A 20,777-nucleotide genomic window follows, 5' to 3' on the forward strand; every position below is an offset into this window, starting at 1 on the left:
GCGACGCACTGTCAGAAGGAGAGCTTGGGGATTCGGATGCAGATATGGATCCGGAGCACTCTTCTCAGATTGCATCCATGGTGGATAGCCTGATATCGGCAATAAGGGACACCTTCCAGGTTCAGGAGGACCTTCCCTCCACTAGCCAACAAGGGGTGTCATTTCTACGTACAAAGCAGAACCCCAAATCGTTCCCATTACACAACGATTTTTCTATCGTTGTCACGAAGGCTTGGGACCAGCCAGGTTTGCGTTTCATTATTCCGAAACGCCTAGACCTACTCTACCCTTTTCCACGCGAGTCCGTGGACAAATGGTCCTCCCCACCGAAGGTGGACCCACCGGTTGCTCGCTTGGCAAAATTCACTACCATCCCGGTGGCGGATGGCTCGTCCCTCCAGGATCCAGTGGACCGCCGCATAGAGTCACTCTCTAAGTCGATCTTTACGGCGAGCGGTTCGGCATTGCGGCCGATTTTCGCCTCTGCCTGGGTAGCCAAAGCAGTTTTGGAGTGGTCCCTCCGTTTGAACCAGGACATAGCGTCCGACCTCCCTCCCGCTGAACTTCAATCGTCAGCGCTCCAAATTTCTCAGGCAGGGAAATATCTCTGTGAAGCGGCTCTGGATGCTGGGACTATGATCGCCCGTTCCTCAGCTCTCGCCACTTCCATCCGCCGGGAGTTGTGGCTCAAGGCCTGGAAAGCCGATTCCTCATCTAAGCGCTCCCTGTTGAGGCTTCCGTTTTCGGGGTCTCGGCTATTTGGGTCCAAATTAGATGAAATTATTTCGGAGGCTACGGGTGGAAAAAGCACCCATCTGCCCCAACCCAGGGCAAAGCGGCCTTTTCAGTCCAGAACTTCATCTTCTCGCTTTCAGTCCTTTCGCTGCTTTTCGGGCACCCGTTCAGCACCCACCTCAGCGGCGGGGCCGCCCAATCAGGATCGGCGGAAAGGACCGTCCTTTAAGCCCCAGCAGGCCTGGCGTCGGCAGCCTCGCACAGCCCCAGGTAAGCAGCCTTCAGCATGAAGGTTTGTCCCCACCCTCACAGGTGGGGGGGCGTCTTCTCCTGTTTCAGGAGATTTGGCACGCCCATATTCCGGACGCATGGGCGCTCGAGGTTGTCTCCTCGGGCTACAAAATAGAGTTCAGGTCTCTTCCCCCCAACCGCTTCTTCCTCTCCCAGCCCTCCAGGGATCCCATCCGGGCCGCGGCTCTTTTGCACGCAGTCCAGTCACTTCTCTCACGGGGGGTGATTTCCCCTGTTCCCTTGGAGGAGCGGTTAACGGGTTTTTATTCCAACCTGTTTGTGGTCCCCAAAAAGGAGGGCGATGTGAGGCCAGTGCTGGACCTAAAACTGTTGAACCGTTATCTGCGGGTTCAAAGGTTCAGGATGGAGTCCCTCCGTTCCGTGGTTGCTTCACTGGTGAAAGGGGAGCACATGGTGTCCTTAGACATCCAGGATGCTTATCTCCACATCGCCACAGCCCACCAACGGTTCCTTCGATTTGCCATCCAGGCAGCTCATTACCAGTTCGTCGCTCTGCCGTTCGGTCTGGCGACGGCTCCGCGAGTATTTACAAAAGTTCTTGCCCCTCTTCTGGGGATTCTGCGGTCCAGAGGCATTACTCTTCTCCCGTATCTGGACGACATCTTAATCAAGGCACCTACAGCGGCTCAATGCGAAGAGAGTCTTCAGATTACGATAAGCACCCTCACTCGCTTCGGGTGGATTATCAACCTGAGGAAGTCATGCCTGTCTCCCACCACTCAGATCAGATTCTTGGGCATGACACTGGACTCCGAGGCTGCCGTGGTGCGTCTACCACTGGACAAGAGATCGGACATTCAGAGGACGGTGCGTCTGCTCATTCAGCGCTGCAGGGTGTCGATTCGCAGCTGCATGCGAGTACTGGGCCTGATGGTGGCCTCCTTCGAGGCGATTCCATTCGCCCAGTTCCACACCAGGGATTTTCAGAGGCTCATTTTGTCCTCCTGGGACAAGTCCCGGGATTCTCTGGACCTCAGGATCTCTCTGTCCCACCCAGTGCGCGCGGCTCTTGGCTGGTGGATGGTACCGGACCACCTGTCCTCGGGGAAGTCCTTCCTTCCAGTGTCATGGACGGTGGTCACGACCGACGCCAGCCTCAGCGGCTGGGGAGGGGTCTTTGGTACCCGGACAGCCCAAGGCGTTTGGTCTCCGTCGGAGTCCAAACTACCTATCAATATACTGGAGCTCCGGGCCATCTACCTCTCCCTCTGCCATTGGACCCCCTACTTGCAGGGCCGTCCGGTCAGGATACAGTCGGACAACGCTACAGCGGTTGCCTATATCAACCACCAAGGGGGGACTCGCAGCGGTACGGTGATGAACGAGGCCGCAAGGATTCTGCAGTGGGCGGAAGCCCATGTTTCGGTGATCTCGGCTATATTCATCCCGGGTGTGGACAATTGGACAGCGGACTTCCTCAGCCGAACGACGGTGGACTCGGGGGAGTGGTCTCTCCATCCGGAGGTGTTCGAGGACCTTTGTCTCCGGTGGGGACGCCCAGAAGTGGATCTGATGGCGTCCAGGCTAAATCACAAACTCCCGTGCTTTCTGTCTCGCGCAAGAGATCCGATGGCGTACGACGTGGACGCCCTCGTGGCTCCGTGGGACAACTTTACGTTTCTGTACGTGTTCCCTCCGTTACCGCTCCTACCTCGGATCCTACGCAGAATCAGGATGGAGGGCATTCAGACGCTTCTGATCGCCCCAGACTGGCCTCGTCGAGCTTGGTACTCAGAGCTCATTCTTCTTCTGGGAGACGTGCCGTGGCCCCTTCCACTCAGGCCCGACCTGCTCTCACAGGGCCCAGTCTTCCACCAGGGTTTAAATACGTTACGTTTAACGGCGTGGCTATTGAAACCTTCCTGTTGAAGCAAAGAGGTTTCTCCGATGCGGTTGTTCGCACGATGATTAGGGCTAGGAAGCCCTCCTCCGCCAAGATCTATTATCGGACGTGGAAATCTTTCCTCAAATTCTGTGAGGACAGGGATCTTCCTCCCAGGCAGTTTTCCCTCCCTACGGTGCTGGCTTTCCTTCAGGCGGGTTTAGAGCTGGGACTAGCTCTGAGTTCGCTGAAAGGTCAGGTTTCTGCTCTTTCCATTTTTTTCCAGCGTACACTGGCGGTGTTGGGTCTGGTCAAGACTTTCATACAGGGAGTGGCTCACACCGCAGTCCCTTATCGGCCACCGTTGCATTCCTGGGACCTGAATCTGGTGCTGGTAGCGCTCCAGTCCGAGCCATTTGAACCTCTGCGATCAGTCTCCCTTCGCATGCTTTCATGGAAGGTTGCGTTTCTGGTTGCAATTACCTCCATCCGGTGGGTGTCGGAACTGGCGGCTCTCTCGTCCAAAGAACCCTTCTTGGTGTTTCATCAAGACAAAGTAGTACTCCGGACAGTGCCGTCCTTCCTGCCGAAGGTGGTGTCGGCGTTTCATGTTAATGAGGACATTGTTCTGCCCTCTTTTTGCCCTGAGCCTTCTCATCCTAGGGAGGTGGCTCTCCACCGTCTGGATGTGGTACGGGCCTTGCGGATCTACCTGGCAGTGGTGGCCCCTTTTAGACATACGGACTCCCTGTTCGTAATCTCGGAAGGTCCTCGTAAAGGTTTGGCAGCCTCGAAGGCGACGATTGCTCGGTGGATTAGATCGGCCATTGCAGAGGCCTACCGCTCTAAGGGCAAGGTTCCTCCTCCCGGTATCACGGCTCACTCTACCAGGGCGGTCGGGGCTTCTTGGGCTCACCTTCACCACGCTTCGGCGTCTCAATTGTGTAAGGCAGCGACTTGGTCCTCTTTACACACCTTCACGAAATTTTACTGAGTGCATTCTTTCGCCTCGGCGGATGCTGCTCTTGGCCGCAGAGTTTTGCAGCCCGCAGTGTAGTGTCTTACCGGAGGGAGTTGGTTTTGTTCTGGGCCAGTGGTTGTTTCCCGCCCCGGGGACTGCTTTAGGACGTCCCACGGTCCTGTGTCCCCCAATGATATGAGCGAGAAAACTAGATTTTTGTGAACTCACCTGTAAAATCTCTTTCTCGCTTTATTCATTGGGGGACACAGCACCCACCCATTTTTTCTTTTATTATGAGGCCAGTGGGTCCGAGTTGCCGGTTGGGGCTGGTGTCCGTTTTTTTTTTTTTTTGTTGGGCAGTGGTCCTTACTGGTTGGGTTTTGTTTCGGTACTGTTTCTCCTACTGCTGAAGCACAAACTGATATGCTCTCTCCAGGCTGGAGGGGGTATAGCCTGCAGGGGAGGAGCTAACAGCTTTCAGCCTAGTGTCGCCTCCTAGTGGCAGCAGCAAGCTATACCCACGGTCCTGTGTCCCCCAATGAATAAAGCGAGAAAGAGATTTTACAGGTGAGTTCACAAAAATCTTGTTTTTTAATCATCTCTTACGCCGTGTTAGGCAAGTTTTCACATAGAGGTTCTGCCTGTGGTTTTACAAGAGGATCCAAGGCTGGCACCCTGGTTGTGCCAGCGGATCCACATGAGGTTTAGTGAGCCTGTTAAAATGTCCGTACATATCATATCTATAATTCGCTGACTTTGACCAATCCAGCTAAGGCTACTTTCACACTAGCGTTTGGAGCGGATCCGTCTGATGTTTCATCAGACGGATCTGCTCCGATAATGCAGACGTTTGCATCCGTTCAGAACGGATCCGTCTGCATTATTACTTAGAAAATTTTCTAAGTCTGAAAGTAGCCTGAGCGGATCCGTTCAGACTTTACATTGAAAGTCAATGGGGAACGGATCCGCTTGAAGATTGAGCCATATGGTGTCATCTTCAAGCGGATCCGTCCCCATTGACTTCCATTATAAGTCTGGACGGATCCGCTCGCCTCCGCACGGCCAGGCGGACACCCGAACGCTGCGAGCGCTGGCAGGCGGATGCATTCTCAGTGGATCCGCCTCGACTGAGAATGCATTGGGGCCGGACGGCTGCGTTCAGGACTGCTCGGGAGCCCCTTCAAACGGAGCTCACGAGCGGACACCTGAACGCAGGTGTGAAAGTAGCCTAAATTTAGTGAGATTTGCTGGCAATCTGCCATTTGTTGTCCTCATACATGTAAGATTAACCCTTTTGCTACCAGGGCCATTTTCATACTTTTGACAAATAATACTGACAGAAAAAATAAATATTGTACCCTAATACCAGGATATTTTCTGAAAGTAGATGCCTTTGCTTGTCTGTGGCATTTCTAAAAATGCTGGACAGTCCATATTTGTATATTAATTCTATGTAATACAAAAACAGTCCCAAGCATAATACAAATTCACATAACTATAATGTACTTCACGCAACATTATAACACCTATAGAAACACTTTAGGCCTCTTTCACACGGGCGAGATTTCCGCGCGGGTGCAATGCGTGAGGTGAACGCATTGCACCCGCACAACACCTAACCCAAACCCTAACTTCTGTGAAGAAGTCCGGGTTTGGGTACCAAACATGCCGATTTTTCTTACGCGCATTCAAAACACATTTAAATGTTTTGCACTTGGGCGGAAAAATCGTGCATTTTCCCGCGACGCGCCCACATCTTATCCGGCCCAAATCTGTGACGCCCGTGTGAAAGAGGCCTTGGGGGGACATTTATTAAGTTACACGACACAATAGTGGAGTATTCAAGTCACAGATTTTGTCGCCAATCTGTGCCTTCTCCCTGCTCACGCCACTTTTCCAAAGTGGCGAGAAAAGGTGGTGTGGTGTGGGCAGGGAAGCGCGCATTAAGCCCAGCTCATTCATAATTTTCCATCCCAAGTTTTGGCGTGGAAAATGTCTTAAATCTCTGCCAGCAAGGTTGCTGGTGTAGAGTTAAAGGGGTTTTGTCACTTCAGCATATAACATTTATTATGTAGAGAAAGTCAATACAAAGCACTTAATAATGTATTGTGGTTGTCCATATTGCTTCCTTTGTTGGCTGGATTAATTTCTCCATTACATTATACACAGTTCGTTTCTATGGTTACGACCACCCTGCAATCCATCAGCAATGGTCGTGTGGTTGCACAATATAGGAAAAATCACTAGCCTGTGTGTGTTCCCATGCTCCCGGCCGCCAGAGAGGCTGACGCTTTTTCCTATAGTGTGCAAGCACGACCACCGCTGATGGATTGCAGGGTGGTCATATCCATGGAAATGAGCAGTGTATAATGTGATGGAAAAACGAATACAGCCAGCAAAGGAAGCAATATGGACAATCACAATACATTAGTAAGTGCCTTGTATTAACTTTCTCTACATGATAAGTGCCACTTGCTGAAGTGACAAAACCCCTTAAGTCTGTCACATGGCCTGTCGGCGGAAGCGCCAAGCTTATGTAGAGGCGCTTCCTCCAGCAGTGCAGAGGGGCTTAAAACCGGCGTGGAAAAAGCTGATCTTAATAAATGTCTCCTTTAGTGTTTACAGCTACTTTCACATCTGCGTTTCTCCTTTCCGCTATTGAGATCCGTCATAGGATCTCGATACTGGAGGAAAACACTTCCCTTTTGTCCACATTCATTGTCGATGAGGACAAAACGAAATGGAACAGAGTACACCAGAATGCATTCCGTTTCATTTCATTGCGTTCCCATGTCGCACACAAAAGAGCTGCAAGCTGCGTTTTTCTGTCCGGCACGGGATGCGGAGCAAGACGGATCTGTCCTGACACACAATGTAAGTCAATGGTGCCGGATCAGTTTTCTCGGACTCGAAAGAAAACTGGTCCGTCACCCATTGACTTATAATGGTTTTAGAGACGGATCGTCATGGCTATTTTAGAGATAATACAACCGGATCAGTTCATGACTGATGCAGCCGGTTGTATTATCTTGACTGAAGCATTTTTGCTGAACCCTGCCGGATCTGGGAAAAACGCAGATATGAAAGTAGCCTTACAGAAACCTATGTAGACAATGTGTAATGTACAAACAAGTCTTTCAATAAGCCTAGAACTACAAAGCGGCTTTTGTCGTTGCGACCAAACATCGCTGTGTGTAGCATTGCCTGAATCGCAAATAATTTAGGTGAATGGGGTTGCTGCGACCCAATAATTATCAGTCCGACACTACTGGATTTTTAACTGTTGCAACAAAACCACATTCACTTGTATTAGCTGCACACCGTTCTTTGGTCATCACTGGCCAAAGTTACCATGTAGCCCCTGCTTGAGAGGACAGTGCCCACCTTTTCAACAGTAAAGGCACGACCCAATGGTGAGTGTGGCCAAGCCACCGAAACACTGCAACCTGTAATATAGTCTGCGGGTATGGCTCGGCTTCTTGCAGCGAGCTGCAGCATCAGGTCGTACCCTAATAATTAAAATGTGAAAAATATATAGTATCAAATAAATGCCCTATAAGTGAGTCTATCGATTTAGCCAGACCGCATAAAGGTATAAGGCATGGGTCAATCCATCCAACACAGATTCCCAAAAGCTTCTACATGTGTACATGTCGTCTCCATAGTTCTGCGTCCATAGGAAGGAGTATAGCCTTTAGGCCTCTCCAGCAGCCCCAGTGACTGTTCAGTCCGTCACATTTCTCCCCTTCCAACAGTAGACAAACCAGGTACCAGACGCCCAAATGGTCTGGACCTGTTTTAGTCTGACAAGATAAATCCAGTGCCTCTTCCAACTGGTCCGCTTGACTCTGCTGCAGGGGATTGATGCCACCCATATCATCTCCTGGGTAACCACAATGCCGCTGGGGAGAGAGGTTGGCTACCTCTTCTCCCTGGAACGCCCTCTGCCGCTGGGGAGATCAACCGATTGTCTCCTCTCCCTGGAACGCTGCTGGGTAGGGGTAGCGACCATCTCCGCTCCCAGTGATGCTTGCTGCTGAGATGAGGGACCGACAGTCTCCTTTCTCTGTGACACGGGCTGCCGCTGAGGAGAGAGACCGGTTTTCTCTTCTTTCTTTAGAACACACTGCCGCCGGGGATCTGGGCCGGCTGCCCAGCATCCCTGCAGTTCCGGTAGAGAGACCTCTGTCCCATCGCCACCTGCCGACTGTGGGTCCTCCCATAGTGCCTGGTATGCGTCATCCAGCCAGGCTCCTGCCATACCAGGATCTCGCACTCCGACACCCACCCCTTCAGGGGCTGCTCTGCCAGTAATGGCATTCGCAGCTCGAATCGCATCTGCAACCTCTGCTCCTCGCAGGGGAGACTCTTGCACCAACGACGCTGCACGTCCTCCAGGGCCTTGTGCAATACGCCTTTCCGGACTGCATCCCTGTAATCCGGGTGATCCTCCTCTTCATCATGGAACACTGTCCAAGAACTAGCTGATTCCATGCTGCTGTAGCCAGGGGCGCTGTACTGGGACTAGCGTTGCCCTAAATTTTATAAATCCACGAACTGTCTCCGAGCTGCTTCTCCTCGCAGTAGGACGCCATCCCACTGCTGCCACCACTGTAACGGATCTCCTGGCACCCCGACTGGGTACCTCCATTGATGGATGCTCCTAGTGCTTCCCGAGGGCTCCAAGCACTCCGCTCGACACTGTAAGCACTGCCGACCGCACGAATCGCCGTAGCTTGGTTGGGATCTCATCGTCTTCTACCCACCCTGGACCTACGACAAGGTTTCCAGGTTCCAGTGGGTGACCTGCTCTTCTTTCAGAGAGCGATGCAGGAACAAGCTCTTACAATAGCTAGGGATTATACTCTGGAGAGTAAAATGATTATAGAAATCCCCAGAATGTAGTTCTCCAATCCCTCAAACATGAGCCCAGACTTAATGAAGGGTAGAACAGGACACTTTAATGAGGCTACATGCCAGCCTTTTATGCAGGTCTTCCAGCAAGGCACACTCCCCATGGGGACCTTGTGGAAGACTGAGACAGTTTTTACATAAACCAGTTACCGGCAGAAAACACACACATGTGATACAATTAATCAACACAATGGGATATCGCAATGACTCACAGGCAGACAACACCCACCTGTGATGCAGTTAACCAACACAATGGGATAATGTAATCACTCACAGGCAGAAACTACCTATTTTTCCCTTTTGTAGAATAATGAGCCGGGGGGGTGTCTCCATAGTTCTGGGTTCATAGGAAGGAGGCTAGCCCTCAGGCCTCTCCAGCAGACCCAGTGCCGGTTCAGTCCGTCACACCTATGTTTTTTATAGTTGTAGCTTATGTCTTTCCATATGTGTAGAGTCCTGCACCTAGTAGTAAGTAGTTTTGGTCATTTTTGGTTATTCATTTTCTTTTTCTTTCAGACACCTGAACAGGAAGCTAAAGGTCTTCCAAGCAAGAAGGGCATAGTACAGTCTGTAGTAGGCCAGGGTTATCATCGGAAAATAGTCCTAGCTTCACAATCCGTTCAGAATCTCTTGTACAAGTAAGATTATTTAATTTCTTGGCTCCTAAGATAAAAGTTTGAACTGGTGTAAATTCATAAAAACATACCATGATAAGCTGTAATGATGTTTGGGTAATTACACAGAGCAGTGTGAGGGAGACTGTCTTTGTAATATACTTTGAGGGGTATTCATTAAGCCCTGCACTCAAGAGTTCTGGCTTCAAAAATTCTAATTTTGTGACTTTTTTCGGTGATTTATGGAAAAAGTGTTTAACTTTTTGGACCAGAATTAAAATTCCTGTGGGTTTTATCCCATGACTTTAGAAGAAAATAAAAATCTGGAGTAAGGGTATGTTCACATAGCATCTTTTGCTGTGGTACTTTGGCACGGACACCCACACTGCAAGGCCGAATGCACGCGGCCGAGAGCGGTCTCAACAGGAATCCAGGCCGTATTGCCACGGACCGCTCTCGGCCGCGGAACACGGCCATGTGCATTCGGCCAAATTTTGACGTAGGCCGCTTGGTTTCTTGCTGGTATCATTCAGTTCAGTGGGAGGCAGCGCTGAGGGGAGTCTTCAAGTGTAACTGTTATTCTATTTTTATCTTTGTAATGTGTAGTGGCAGTCATACTGACGATTTTTGTAATATACTTTAATTACTGAAATCATACATTTCTCTTAGAAAAATAGTTCGAAAGTAGACCATTTTGAGCCTTAGCAACGCTGTAGTGTAAAAAAGTTGCAATTTCCAGCTCACCATACACGAGGATGCACGGGACAAGACCGGACCAGTCTTCTATATAACGTACGGAAGAAAAGAGTTCCAGCATCCTAAATTTCTAAAGATTGCTCCGTCTTTATTCGGGTTCATATTATGAATACATCCAGTGTGCACCTCACCCACCACCGTGGCTGGTCAACATGTTTCTAACTTTTCCGTTCTTAATCATAACCTTAGCAACGCTCCTCTGTCTTCTGTTTACATAACAGTGGAGACTTTCCAACACTGACTGTTATGTAAACAGAAGACAGAGGAGCGTTGCTAAGGCTCAAAATGGGCCACCTTATAGCTATTTTTCTAATAGAAATGTATGATTTCAGTAATTAAAGTATATTACAAAAATGGTCAGTGTCACTGCCCCTACACATTACAAAAATAAAAATAGAATAGCAGCTACACTTTAAAGCCGCGACCCACTGAGAAGGGACAGACGGGTCCGTTCTCAGTTCGTACGCTGCTTTAAAATGCAGCTCTGTGATCTTCAGCCCTGCTCCCCATTGAAATGAATGGGAGTCAGGAAGGGCGCAGCTACTGGCGGGATTTCTTCGAAATTTCAGCCCAGCTGTCCTTGCCAAAATTCAGTGGGACAAAACACAGTGTGAATAGCCCCCGAGGCACTCTATTATGTTAACTATATCCAAGCCTAAAATAATGCTGCTCTCCAGGGTCATTTTTACCTTTTTTTAAATTATAATATTTTTTTTTTTACTCACTTTATCGGAAGGACTTAGTTTTGTTGGTGGGCCTCAAACTGGTGCATCTCCCAGGAGTGCATTGCGATCAGCTGTTAACTCCTTCCTCACACACAGCCTCAGCGATTCCATTAATAGATAGCAATATAGTATGTAACGCTATTTCCCTCTCCACTGTCTAGATTGAGATATGGATATATATTTATGAATTTAGATGTATTCTGTTAATTTAGAAGTAGAGATAAAGGAGTAATTGGAGTGTGTTTAGGCCACATCACCTGCTTCTCAGATCACTAATTCGGCAAAAGGAAGACTGGCGCAGGGAAGCTACTGATCACTGAATGCTGGAGAAACTGGACAAGAATTTCACCCACAGGATTGGCAGGGGGCGCTATCAAAGTGGAACATGTACATAAAAAAAACCTTGCAATTTTTTTTAAATTACATGTAGATTGCAATGATCAATCATTCTAAATGTACTGTTCATTACATAGTATACTTTTCATGGGATGTGGGATGACCCCTTTAGAGCTCCCCCCCCCCCTTTTCCATATACATTCACACTTGGCATGTGCACTTCATAGGGGGAGGGCACAAAGCTGCTGCCAGACACCATCGGCAGTGGCTCATCTCTCATGAGAACACAAGAGTAGGGCATGTCTAGAGACCCTCATACGCATTACATGGTCAGACCCTCCTGCCAAGGTTTTTCTGATGCGTATGGCCACCTTTGGACTCCATTGCTGAAACAATAGAAAGAATCCTCAATTAACGGAATAGACTAAAATTGTTTCAGCGTGATCAGATAATCAAGGGGTTCTAAATAATGGAAATGATTACTAAAAGACGGCTATATAAAAGGTGAAACTGAGCTTTAATTTTATTTTCTCATCCCTTTTATACCTTACATATTTAAAGAGGACCTTTCATCTGTTTAGCCCGAGTCTAATTAGGGTCTTACCAGGATTCTCCCTGGCTATGAGCGGTGCGCTCTGATAGGATGCGCTCACAGCCAGGGAGAAGAGAACCGCTCCAGTCTCCACCTAGTATAACCAAGTCGGCTAATTAGAATATAAGGCGCCGAAATTAACGGGGGACAACAGCGGACGAACAGGGGTCTTTGAAAAAATAAAATAAAAATAGTGCGAATACATCAGTGGGGGCCGCCCTATAAGGTAAGACCCTAATTTGACTAGGGTTAAACAAATGAAAGGTCCTCTTTAAAGAGGACCTTTCATTGGTATGAGTATTATAAACTGGTATGCCTACCAGATAGGTGAATGCCTCCACATGTAAATGTTTTGGGTTTTTTTCCCCAAAATTGCCACTCCGTCGGGACGCTGTGCCCTCCGCTATTATCGATACAGGAGACGCGTCACAGCCAGGGAGAAGGCGAGCAGTTTTTTTTTTTCTCCCTGGCTGTGACGTTCTCGGCTGCGATTGGACGGCGCTACAGCCAGGGAGAAGGAGACGCCCATTAAGAAACCCTGGTGTCTCCTGCTCCCTGTTGTGATGGTGAAATTAACATATGAGGCGGCAAAAATAGCGGGGGCCACAGCGTCCCCATGGAGACATTCACCTATCTGTTAGGCATACCAATTTATAATGCTTAAACCAATGAAAGGTCCTCTTTAATCATGTAACTCCTTTTAAGATGATTCCCTGAAATTGCAGTAAAATATTTTCATGTCTAGAGGGAAGTAAATTCTATTGGATATGGAGGAATTGAAAATCCAGCCCAGGCAAATCCATTCTAGATCAGTGGTGGTCTTTTGGAGAGGTTTCACGATTTTATATAAAATCTTTTTTTACATGCCTGTTTTTTAATGACATTTTACTTTCATATTTTAATATTACTGTATTTTTTATTTTTTTATTTTGCCAGTGATGGAGAATCTTCCGCCATTCCAGTAGCCAGTATGGAATTTGCAGCTATTTGCTTAAGAAATGCTTTGCTTCTTTTACCGGAGGACCAGCAAGACGGCAGCAAAGAGAATGGTGCAAAGAATAACAGTCAGCTGGGCAACACAGACTCCAGTGGGGAGGGCACTGAAGCGTGCAGGTCAGTGGTTTGATCATTCATCAAGCTACGTCCATAAGTGGAATGTATTTTCAGCCACACTTTGACATAAAAAAAACACAACAAAATCTTGTTCATTTCGCCTAGATTTTTCTCAGAATCCACCCCTGCTTTGCAAAGGGTGAAATCTGCCTTGAAAATCTGCGACATGATTATTTATTCATTGTTTTGTGATCTGCTAAATCGAATGCGCTAACAAATTTTAGTAAATGGCTTGTATCAGAAGCGTGGTTCTCCAGCACCTTCAACTAAAAAATAAAAAAATCTTGATTTTTGACATATTAAAAAAAGTACTTATCGCCATATTATGATTAAAAGGAGATTATAGGGTTAAATATGTAAGCAGAGTGTCCTTGGATGTGCATGTCTTATTTTTATAATGTCATAAATTAGGATCTTAGGTGCACAGAGCTGTCTTACATTTAGACCTTTTTCTACACCTGAAACAGTCAATGGGGACGGAGCAGCGGCACGGCAAAATAGCGGCAGAACGGATCCGACTGGGTGAACAGCCTGTTGGATCCGTCCTGCCGCTAGTGTGAAAGTAGCCTTAGCCTTAAATTGAAGTTGCTGGAGAACTATTATTCTTATACCACCAGTCAGTTGGATTTCCCAGGTCCAGCCAGGAGTCTTTAAAGGGGTTTTGCGAGATTTTTTTATATCCTCTGGGTAGGTCGTTAGTGTCTGATCGGCGGGGGTCCCGGGTGTTTGAGAAGGTGCTGGCGCTTGCAGTAGCACAGCGAAATTCTCGCAGCTTAGGCCATGTGACATTCCGTTCATTGGTTACATGGCCTAACACGGCTGCTATACAATGTATGGCGCTGTGCTTGGTGAGCTGAGAGAAGACTGTGTCGCTGCTGCAAGCATCGGTGCCTTCTCAAACAGCTGATCGTCAAGAATCCCAGGTGTCGGACACCACCTGTCAGATGCTGATGATCTAGCCACAGGATAAAGAATCTCAGATCGCCCCTTTAATCTCTTTGCACTGCCATGAATAAAGTTGCAGCGTCACGGCCAGTGAGCTGATTCTACTGCATGTAGATTCAAATATGCACCTTCTCTATTTTAGTAGATACTTGCATTCCCCATGAAATAACAATTCTGGAGCATCTTACTATTCATGACACCTCAAACCAGTAACACCCAGTTGCCAATTTATTCATACGTTTGTAGGAGGAATAATAGAGGAAAACTACAACACAAAGTTATAGGAATAGATGCCCCCAATAGAATCCAAGTACTTACTAAAACACACTTGTCAGGAGAGCTGACAGGTCCTCCTTTAAGACTTCTACCAAAGACTTGATCTAAATTGGTCATGATATGTGTTCATAGCATTGGGTATACACTAAAATAACTGCTGGTTTGTTAAGAGTCTCTCTTGTCGTTTCTTGCAGTCATACATTTCTAAGAGAAATAATAACGAAACGTATGGAGCAAGATAGAGTTCTAAGAAAAGAGGATACGGACATATAGACCCTGTTGGCTCTCCTGACATTTCTGTTCTAGTAAACGAAAGCTTGGCCAAAATCCACAGTAGTAATCCGCAAGCAACAATTTTCATTTCATAGCAGGTTAAGGGTGGTCACCAACACCCTCACCAGTCACCAAAGCGATCCATCTTCATTCTGCTGGTCTTGGGAGTTACCAGGTTTGCCACCAATCTCACATTATAGCCTTTCCCAACAATAGCCAATTGTTAATATCGTGGAAACCCCCTTAAAGGGGGTTATCCCATGAATAATGTAAAAAATTAAAATCAGACATCATATAATACATGACAATCACTTTGTAAGAAAGCTAGAACCAGCCCTGTACCTCACATGGTTCCAGAGATCTCCCCATTCATTGCGCTGCTAGATTTACATCAAGCTGACAGCTCAGGGGGAGTGTCTTTTCTGCTGCAGTTCAGTGGGCGTGTCCATGCTCTGCCTATCACAGTTCAGGGGGAGTGTCTTATCTGCTGCAGATCAGGGGGTGTGTCCATGTTCTCCCTATCACAGTTCAGAAGTGCAGTCCTTAGTGAGTCGGACAAAGAAATAAGAAAACAAACAGCAGGTGGCGCTATACAGATACGTTTTATTTAATAACTCAGTGGCTATGCTAAATTTTTAATTCCATGCAATTCAGGTGCTGGTTTGAAAACTAGAATATTTTTGGTGAGACAACTCCTTTTAAGTGGCAAACTGATAAGTTTTCTTTCCCTTTTTTTTTTGTAATTCAGTGTTTGGTTTCGTTTCAGCAGTAAAAACCATGAAAGCGATAAATTCCTGCCAGCTCCACCTTCTTCACCTCTGAAACGGCAAGAACTTGAAAATCTAAGGTATTCACTTCTAATTCCATATAATGCAGTTTTTTATATACTGAGAGGGGTAACTAATCCTTTGATAAAAAAAAACAAAGGGGCATCAATACTGCGGAGTGCTCTGTCCTCAGCTTTCACAAGGCTTGCATTTTTTTTTCTTTTTTTGCCAAAAACGAGGCGCATGGAGATGATAAATCTCCCCCAAAGCCTTTTCCCCTGCTATTCCTTTTCACTACTCTGTTCAGTATATAAAAATGAAACAAATGTAGGTGACCTTTCAGGATACATTAGTGACTTTGGTGTGTTTATGGTAAATTCACACATTATTTGAATGGATTACTGTAAAACCAACGACTCTGCTGTGTATGTGTATTCACATTCAGTCCAACCTGTCAGGTAGAGGAAATGCAAGTAATAATGTCTGAAGTCAGCAAAAATTCTGAGTTTGAGGACAGAGACCCAGGTGATGTTGCCAGATATTTACACACTGAATCCAATAAAGCCTTTATGGCTTTATACTAAAGGAGCTGTACAGGCTCCATGCAAGTGTGTTTCAGTGCTAAGACTGGGCAACCTGTTTCATCAGCGTGGATCTTATTTTTAGGGTGTCTGCACGTGTATGTGTATGGAAAAGTAAATTTTTTTTAAAAGTTATCAGTTTTTGGAAGGGGAGAAAACACCAAGATAAAAATGTGCCCGGTCCCTAAAGGGGTTGTCTTGTTTCAGGAGAAAACTGACAAGACGTGGGGTAAGCCTACAGTATAGAATAATAGAACAGATTGTTAGATACCTGACAGATCTGGTGCCGCTGCTCTGGTTCTCCTGACTGAGCTCTTTTACCTAGATGAAGTGGTGATGTCATGATGACAACACTTGACCACTGTAGCCAATCTCTGACCTCTTCAGTGCACCACTGAGGCCAGCGATTGGCTGCAGCGGCCAAGTATTCTCAACATGACATTAACACTGCAGCCATGAGAATGGAACCTGACTGGGAGACCCAGAGCATCGGTCAAGTAGCGAACGATTTGTTCTATATTGCAGGCCTATCGCATATGTTGTCTGGTTTTCTTCTGAAACCAGGCAACCCCGTTAAAGGGGTTTTCTATTTTTTGAATATTGAAGACCTATCCTCAGGATAGGTCATCAGTATCAGATTGGTGGGGTTCGACACCTGGCACTCCATCCAATCAGCCATTTGCAGCACCTGCCGGCACAAGAATCAAATTGGTGACCGGAGCAGGAAGCAGAAGGCTTTGTCTACTTTGAGTTGGCCATCTGGAGTTCTACAGCTCAGCTCCTATTCACTTGAAGTGCTGAGGAATAGCTGTAATATAGACACCTATAGACTGTGCAGTTGTCAAGTTAAATTCTTGAGTCTAAAAGAACAAATGTTCATTAGTTGGAACCAAAAATTTTAGTGCCCATAGTAATATCCACTACTCACAAAAAGTTATATTTGGCTTTCAGGTGAAATTTATGGAAAACTTAGAAAGTTCACACTATAGTCATATATCATGAAAGTAGGGCATTTAAGTAGAAGCATGCAATGGTGATTTCCTCATCCCAAACAATTTATTGAAGCAAAAGTCAACACCAATGGTGGGTATACCCCCGCAAAAAATGTCAATGTCTCAATAACTTGTCATGTGGCCTTGAGCATCAATTACAGCTTGACAACGACGTCTCATGCTGTTCACAAGTCGACTTATTGTCTGCTGAGGCATGGCATCCCTCAGGTCATTGAGATTCTGGGGTACAGAGTTTCTAGCCTCTACACGGCGACTTAGCTTATACCATAAGTTTTCAATGGGATTCAGGTCTGGAGAAAGTGCAGGCCACTCAATTTGAGGCACCCCAGTCTCCAGCAGCTGTTTCCTAATGATGTGACCTCGATGAGCTGTCACACTGTCATCCATGAAGATGAAATTAGGCCTGTGTTGTTCATGTAGAGGCACATGTTGTTGTTCAAGTAGTATGGGCTTGTCACTGTACCATTCACAAAGTATAGGGCAGTTCTGTATTGACTAGACACTCCTGCCCACACTGTAACACCATCAAAGGCTCGTCCGGTGACAACAGTGGCTGATGCATAGCGCTGTCCTTGAGGTCTCCAAAATCATTGCCGGACATCATTTCTGCTCAGCGTGAGTCGACTTTTATCAGTGAACAGGACTGAGGCCCACTGGTCCCTTGTCCAGCGTAGATGCGCCATGGCCCATGAAAGACTATTACTCCTGTGCCTGGTGGTGTGGCCCCCCTCCTCCACCCTTGTAGGTCATCCAACAGGCAGACCACGCTGATGTAAACGCTTTAGAATGGTCTGACGTGACACTTGGGTGCCTCTCACCCCTCTTAAATGTTCCTGGAGTTGTGTGGCATTCATGATCCGGTTCCGCAGGGCATTGTTCACAATGAAGCTGTCATCCGTGTGGGATGTGGCCAAACGACGTCCTCTTCTATGCCTTTCTGTCACTCTTCCAGTCTCTGTATCGCTGTTGCAACCTGCTGATGACACTCTGTGACACTCTAAGCTCAGTGGCCACTTCCGTCTGCTATGGCAAAGTACTGTTGATCAATTCTTAGGTGTCGTCTTGGTCTCATGATATTAAAATATGAACAGCATGATGAGGAGGACTGTTTAAATACCAATTCTAATTGAACCAGGAAATTTATTGGGCATTTCATGGATCAAACACCTGTTGTGAATTTTGACGTTAAGCTCCTTGTTACAGAACAGCACGTTGTGCAAAAAGTACTAAAACATTGAAAAGTTGGACGTGTGCTTTCAAAAGTTTTAGAGAAGGTCACATTAAGTTCACCTGTAAAAGTTAGTGTGTGTTTTAGGTTCATCCTGAAATTTCACCCACAAGCCAAATAACTTTTTGTGAGTAGTGAATGTCACTGATGTCTTTTCTAGTTGTATGTTCAGCAGTGAACATTGTTTGAGCTCCCTTTTACTATGAAGATTTCCAGAAAAGTCTTGTCTCTTATGGGTGAAAATGAGTGCTCCTTTGTCATTTGAGTTGAGACCTTTATGAGCCCTTCTTTACCTATGCCTTTAAAGTGTAGTAGCAGCCAGATTTGCTGTTTTAGGGGGTTACTATATGCACACTGACTATGACCCTAGATGCTTTAGATTTTGTGGTGTGTTCCTCAGACCTCCATCCATGTATTATTGCAGTGTGATGCCTGTGGGTTTGTCTGGCAATCATTCCTACCTTTGTGTCTGCACCGAGCTGCCAGTAGCTGTGGGGGCCCTCATGTAGGAGCAAGGAAATATTCCCACATGGACTGTCCCCGTCTCTGTAGCTGCCAGAACTTTTCCATTCCTCTTGGGCAGCGGTTCAATAAGTCTTTGCATCACCTGGCTGCACTTTGAGATTCCATACGTTTTAAAGTGTGAGAACAAGCAAGTCTTGTTTGAATAGGTCATGACCGAGTGATCTGATCATGGCAGCCATGGGGCGATGAAGGGGGAATACAAGTCTATTTTGTTTGCAAGTGGAAGTTCAGTGTAATCCCTTTCTTGCCTGGGAGGCCTGTAGTGCGCTGCAGATTTAAGCCGTAAGCTGTAGGCTCCTGTTGGGGAAATTGCTCTTTCAAGGATAGGAATTCTCTTCCATGGTTTGGAGAAGATCAGGACTCTTTGTCTGGAAATCTAAATCTACTTGAACAACCTTTGCCTATCCAGATGTTTTACATTCAGAAAGCCTACTTAGAATAATATGATATCGACTAGTGTTTTTGAAAATCTATAGAGCACACATCATATGAAGTGTTTGGGTATAAACAGCGGTTCTCTGGATTTTATTGTACAGCAAATGGTGTCTGCTTAAGGATCACATCTAGGAATACCAGTTCACATTGCTGTACATAATGTGTCAGCATGAGGACTTGTGGTCCAGGACCATAGGTTACTTCCCATTGGGACGCTGTGCCCGTTTGTCTACTGTTCAGAATGTGTACTATGGTACTCTGTACTTTGCTACTTGTCCTGGTGTCTTTACATACACTGTTCAATGTAGGTTGTACTAGCAAATTCTTGCCACCGCCTTGTAGAGCTTACGACTTATGAATTTATCTTCCTCTTATTGACTTCATTGGGATCTGTTTAAATCAATGAGTCAGAATTTTAAAATGTAACTATGGCTGTGTAAAGGGAAGCAAGGGATTTGGAGCTCTGCATTGCAATAAACTGAGCATCAACCTGATAGATCATGAAACGAAACCATTTTTTTTTTTTTTTTTACTGATGGAGGTCAGCATAGCGTAGGAGAACCTTGTTCCGATGATGATGGTAAGAGGAGGGATTTTTCATCCATGCACTAGCTGCATTTTTTGCTGAGCCGTTGTTTGTGGCCCTAGGTACAGACATGGCTGTGTGCGAGAAGTTTCATGCGCCCTTCCCACTAAGGCCCCATGCACATGACTGTATCTTTTGGTCTGCATCTGATCCACATTTTTGCTACAAAATGTGTGACTTTTTAACGGCAGACCCGTGGCACAAGTCGCAAATTAAATGATACCTATAAAGACACAGATCCATTCAATTCTGACTGTTAGGGCTCATGCACACAAACTTATTTTTATCCATGTCCGTTAAATATATATATATTTTTTTGCAGCTTGTAAGCGAACTATTCACTTCACTGGGGCCGCAAAAAACGGAAATGACTCCATGGCCGTTCCGGACATGTCCTATTATTGTCCACATTACGGACAAGGATAGGACTGTTCTATTAGGGGCCGGGTGTTCCGTTCCGCAAAATGAGGAATGTATGCGGCCGGTATCCGTGTTTTGTGGATATGCAATTTGCGGACTGCAAAACATCTAATGGTCGTGTGCATGAGACCTTATTCTGCAGTATTGATCCAGAGAAAAGGCAAAACCTCAGTGAGTTCAAAGCCAATTATAATTTGTAATATTACATTTGGGCATCTAGGACCCATTTTAGTGAGTTTACCATGACATTCAAGGGGTGTTCTGATCTTGATGTTTGGGTCACCTCATGCAGCAAAAGTCATTAGAAGGCCATTACCAATTGCAATGCCTTATTGGAGGTGCCTTCTTTCCAAGTTCTGGCTACTCATTCTCCTGGCATGTCTTTTGCTCTTTGTTAGGGGATACAGCCGCTAATGCGATGCGATCCTTGCAGCAGTGGCCGCGCTTGCGCAGTGAGAGGAGGTCCTTTTGCTTACTGTGGTTGCTGAGATTGCAGGAGCGAGCATATGCACGCATGCACCGCAGCTGCTGTCCAGGCCACCGCCCAACAACCTATCATGTTTCAGTAGGACAGCTCCAGGACATCCTCAGAAGCCCTGGAGCTGTTCTATACAGCTATGATAAGCCAGAGCGGCCGAACCCAGCACTGGGATCGCTCAGGCAAGCAGCGCGATCATGTCATTACAGTGCAGCTTGCCTGTGCTTTCAATCGAATGGAATGAATCCGTGTACTGAATCTCCAGGAAGTCCTGAGTTTGGGAGCGGCTGTGGAGGTGAACCCGGGAGATGGGACAACCCCTTTTATTTTATGTAGCAACCAACATTTTCTGCAACCGCTTACAGCTCAT

At 46.7% G+C, this 20,777-nt stretch overlaps 1 protein-coding gene and 1 long non-coding RNA gene across 3 annotated transcripts in view; one reads left to right on the top strand and one right to left on the bottom strand.

Moving 5' to 3' along the window:
• LOC121002090 overlaps positions 1 to 20,777 on the bottom strand; it is a 432,454-nt gene that overhangs the window by 175,111 nt on the left and 236,566 nt on the right. The window lies entirely within an intron of this gene.
• Positions 1 to 20,777, top strand: part of CNOT10 (CCR4-NOT transcription complex subunit 10) — a 79,169-nt gene that overhangs the window by 29,182 nt on the left and 29,210 nt on the right. For both annotated transcript variants that reach the window (XM_040433391.1, XM_040433392.1), the window contains 3 exons: positions 9,261 to 9,382; positions 12,704 to 12,880; positions 15,144 to 15,221. In XM_040433391.1, the coding sequence (XP_040289325.1) occupies positions 9,261 to 9,382; positions 12,704 to 12,880; positions 15,144 to 15,221 (377 nt within the window). The remainder of the gene's footprint in view (positions 1 to 9,260; positions 9,383 to 12,703; positions 12,881 to 15,143; positions 15,222 to 20,777) is intronic.

The sequence above is a fragment of the Bufo bufo genome, chromosome 5 (genome assembly GCF_905171765.1).
Source record: "Bufo bufo chromosome 5, aBufBuf1.1, whole genome shotgun sequence".
Classification (NCBI taxonomy): Eukaryota; Metazoa; Chordata; class Amphibia; order Anura; family Bufonidae; genus Bufo; species Bufo bufo.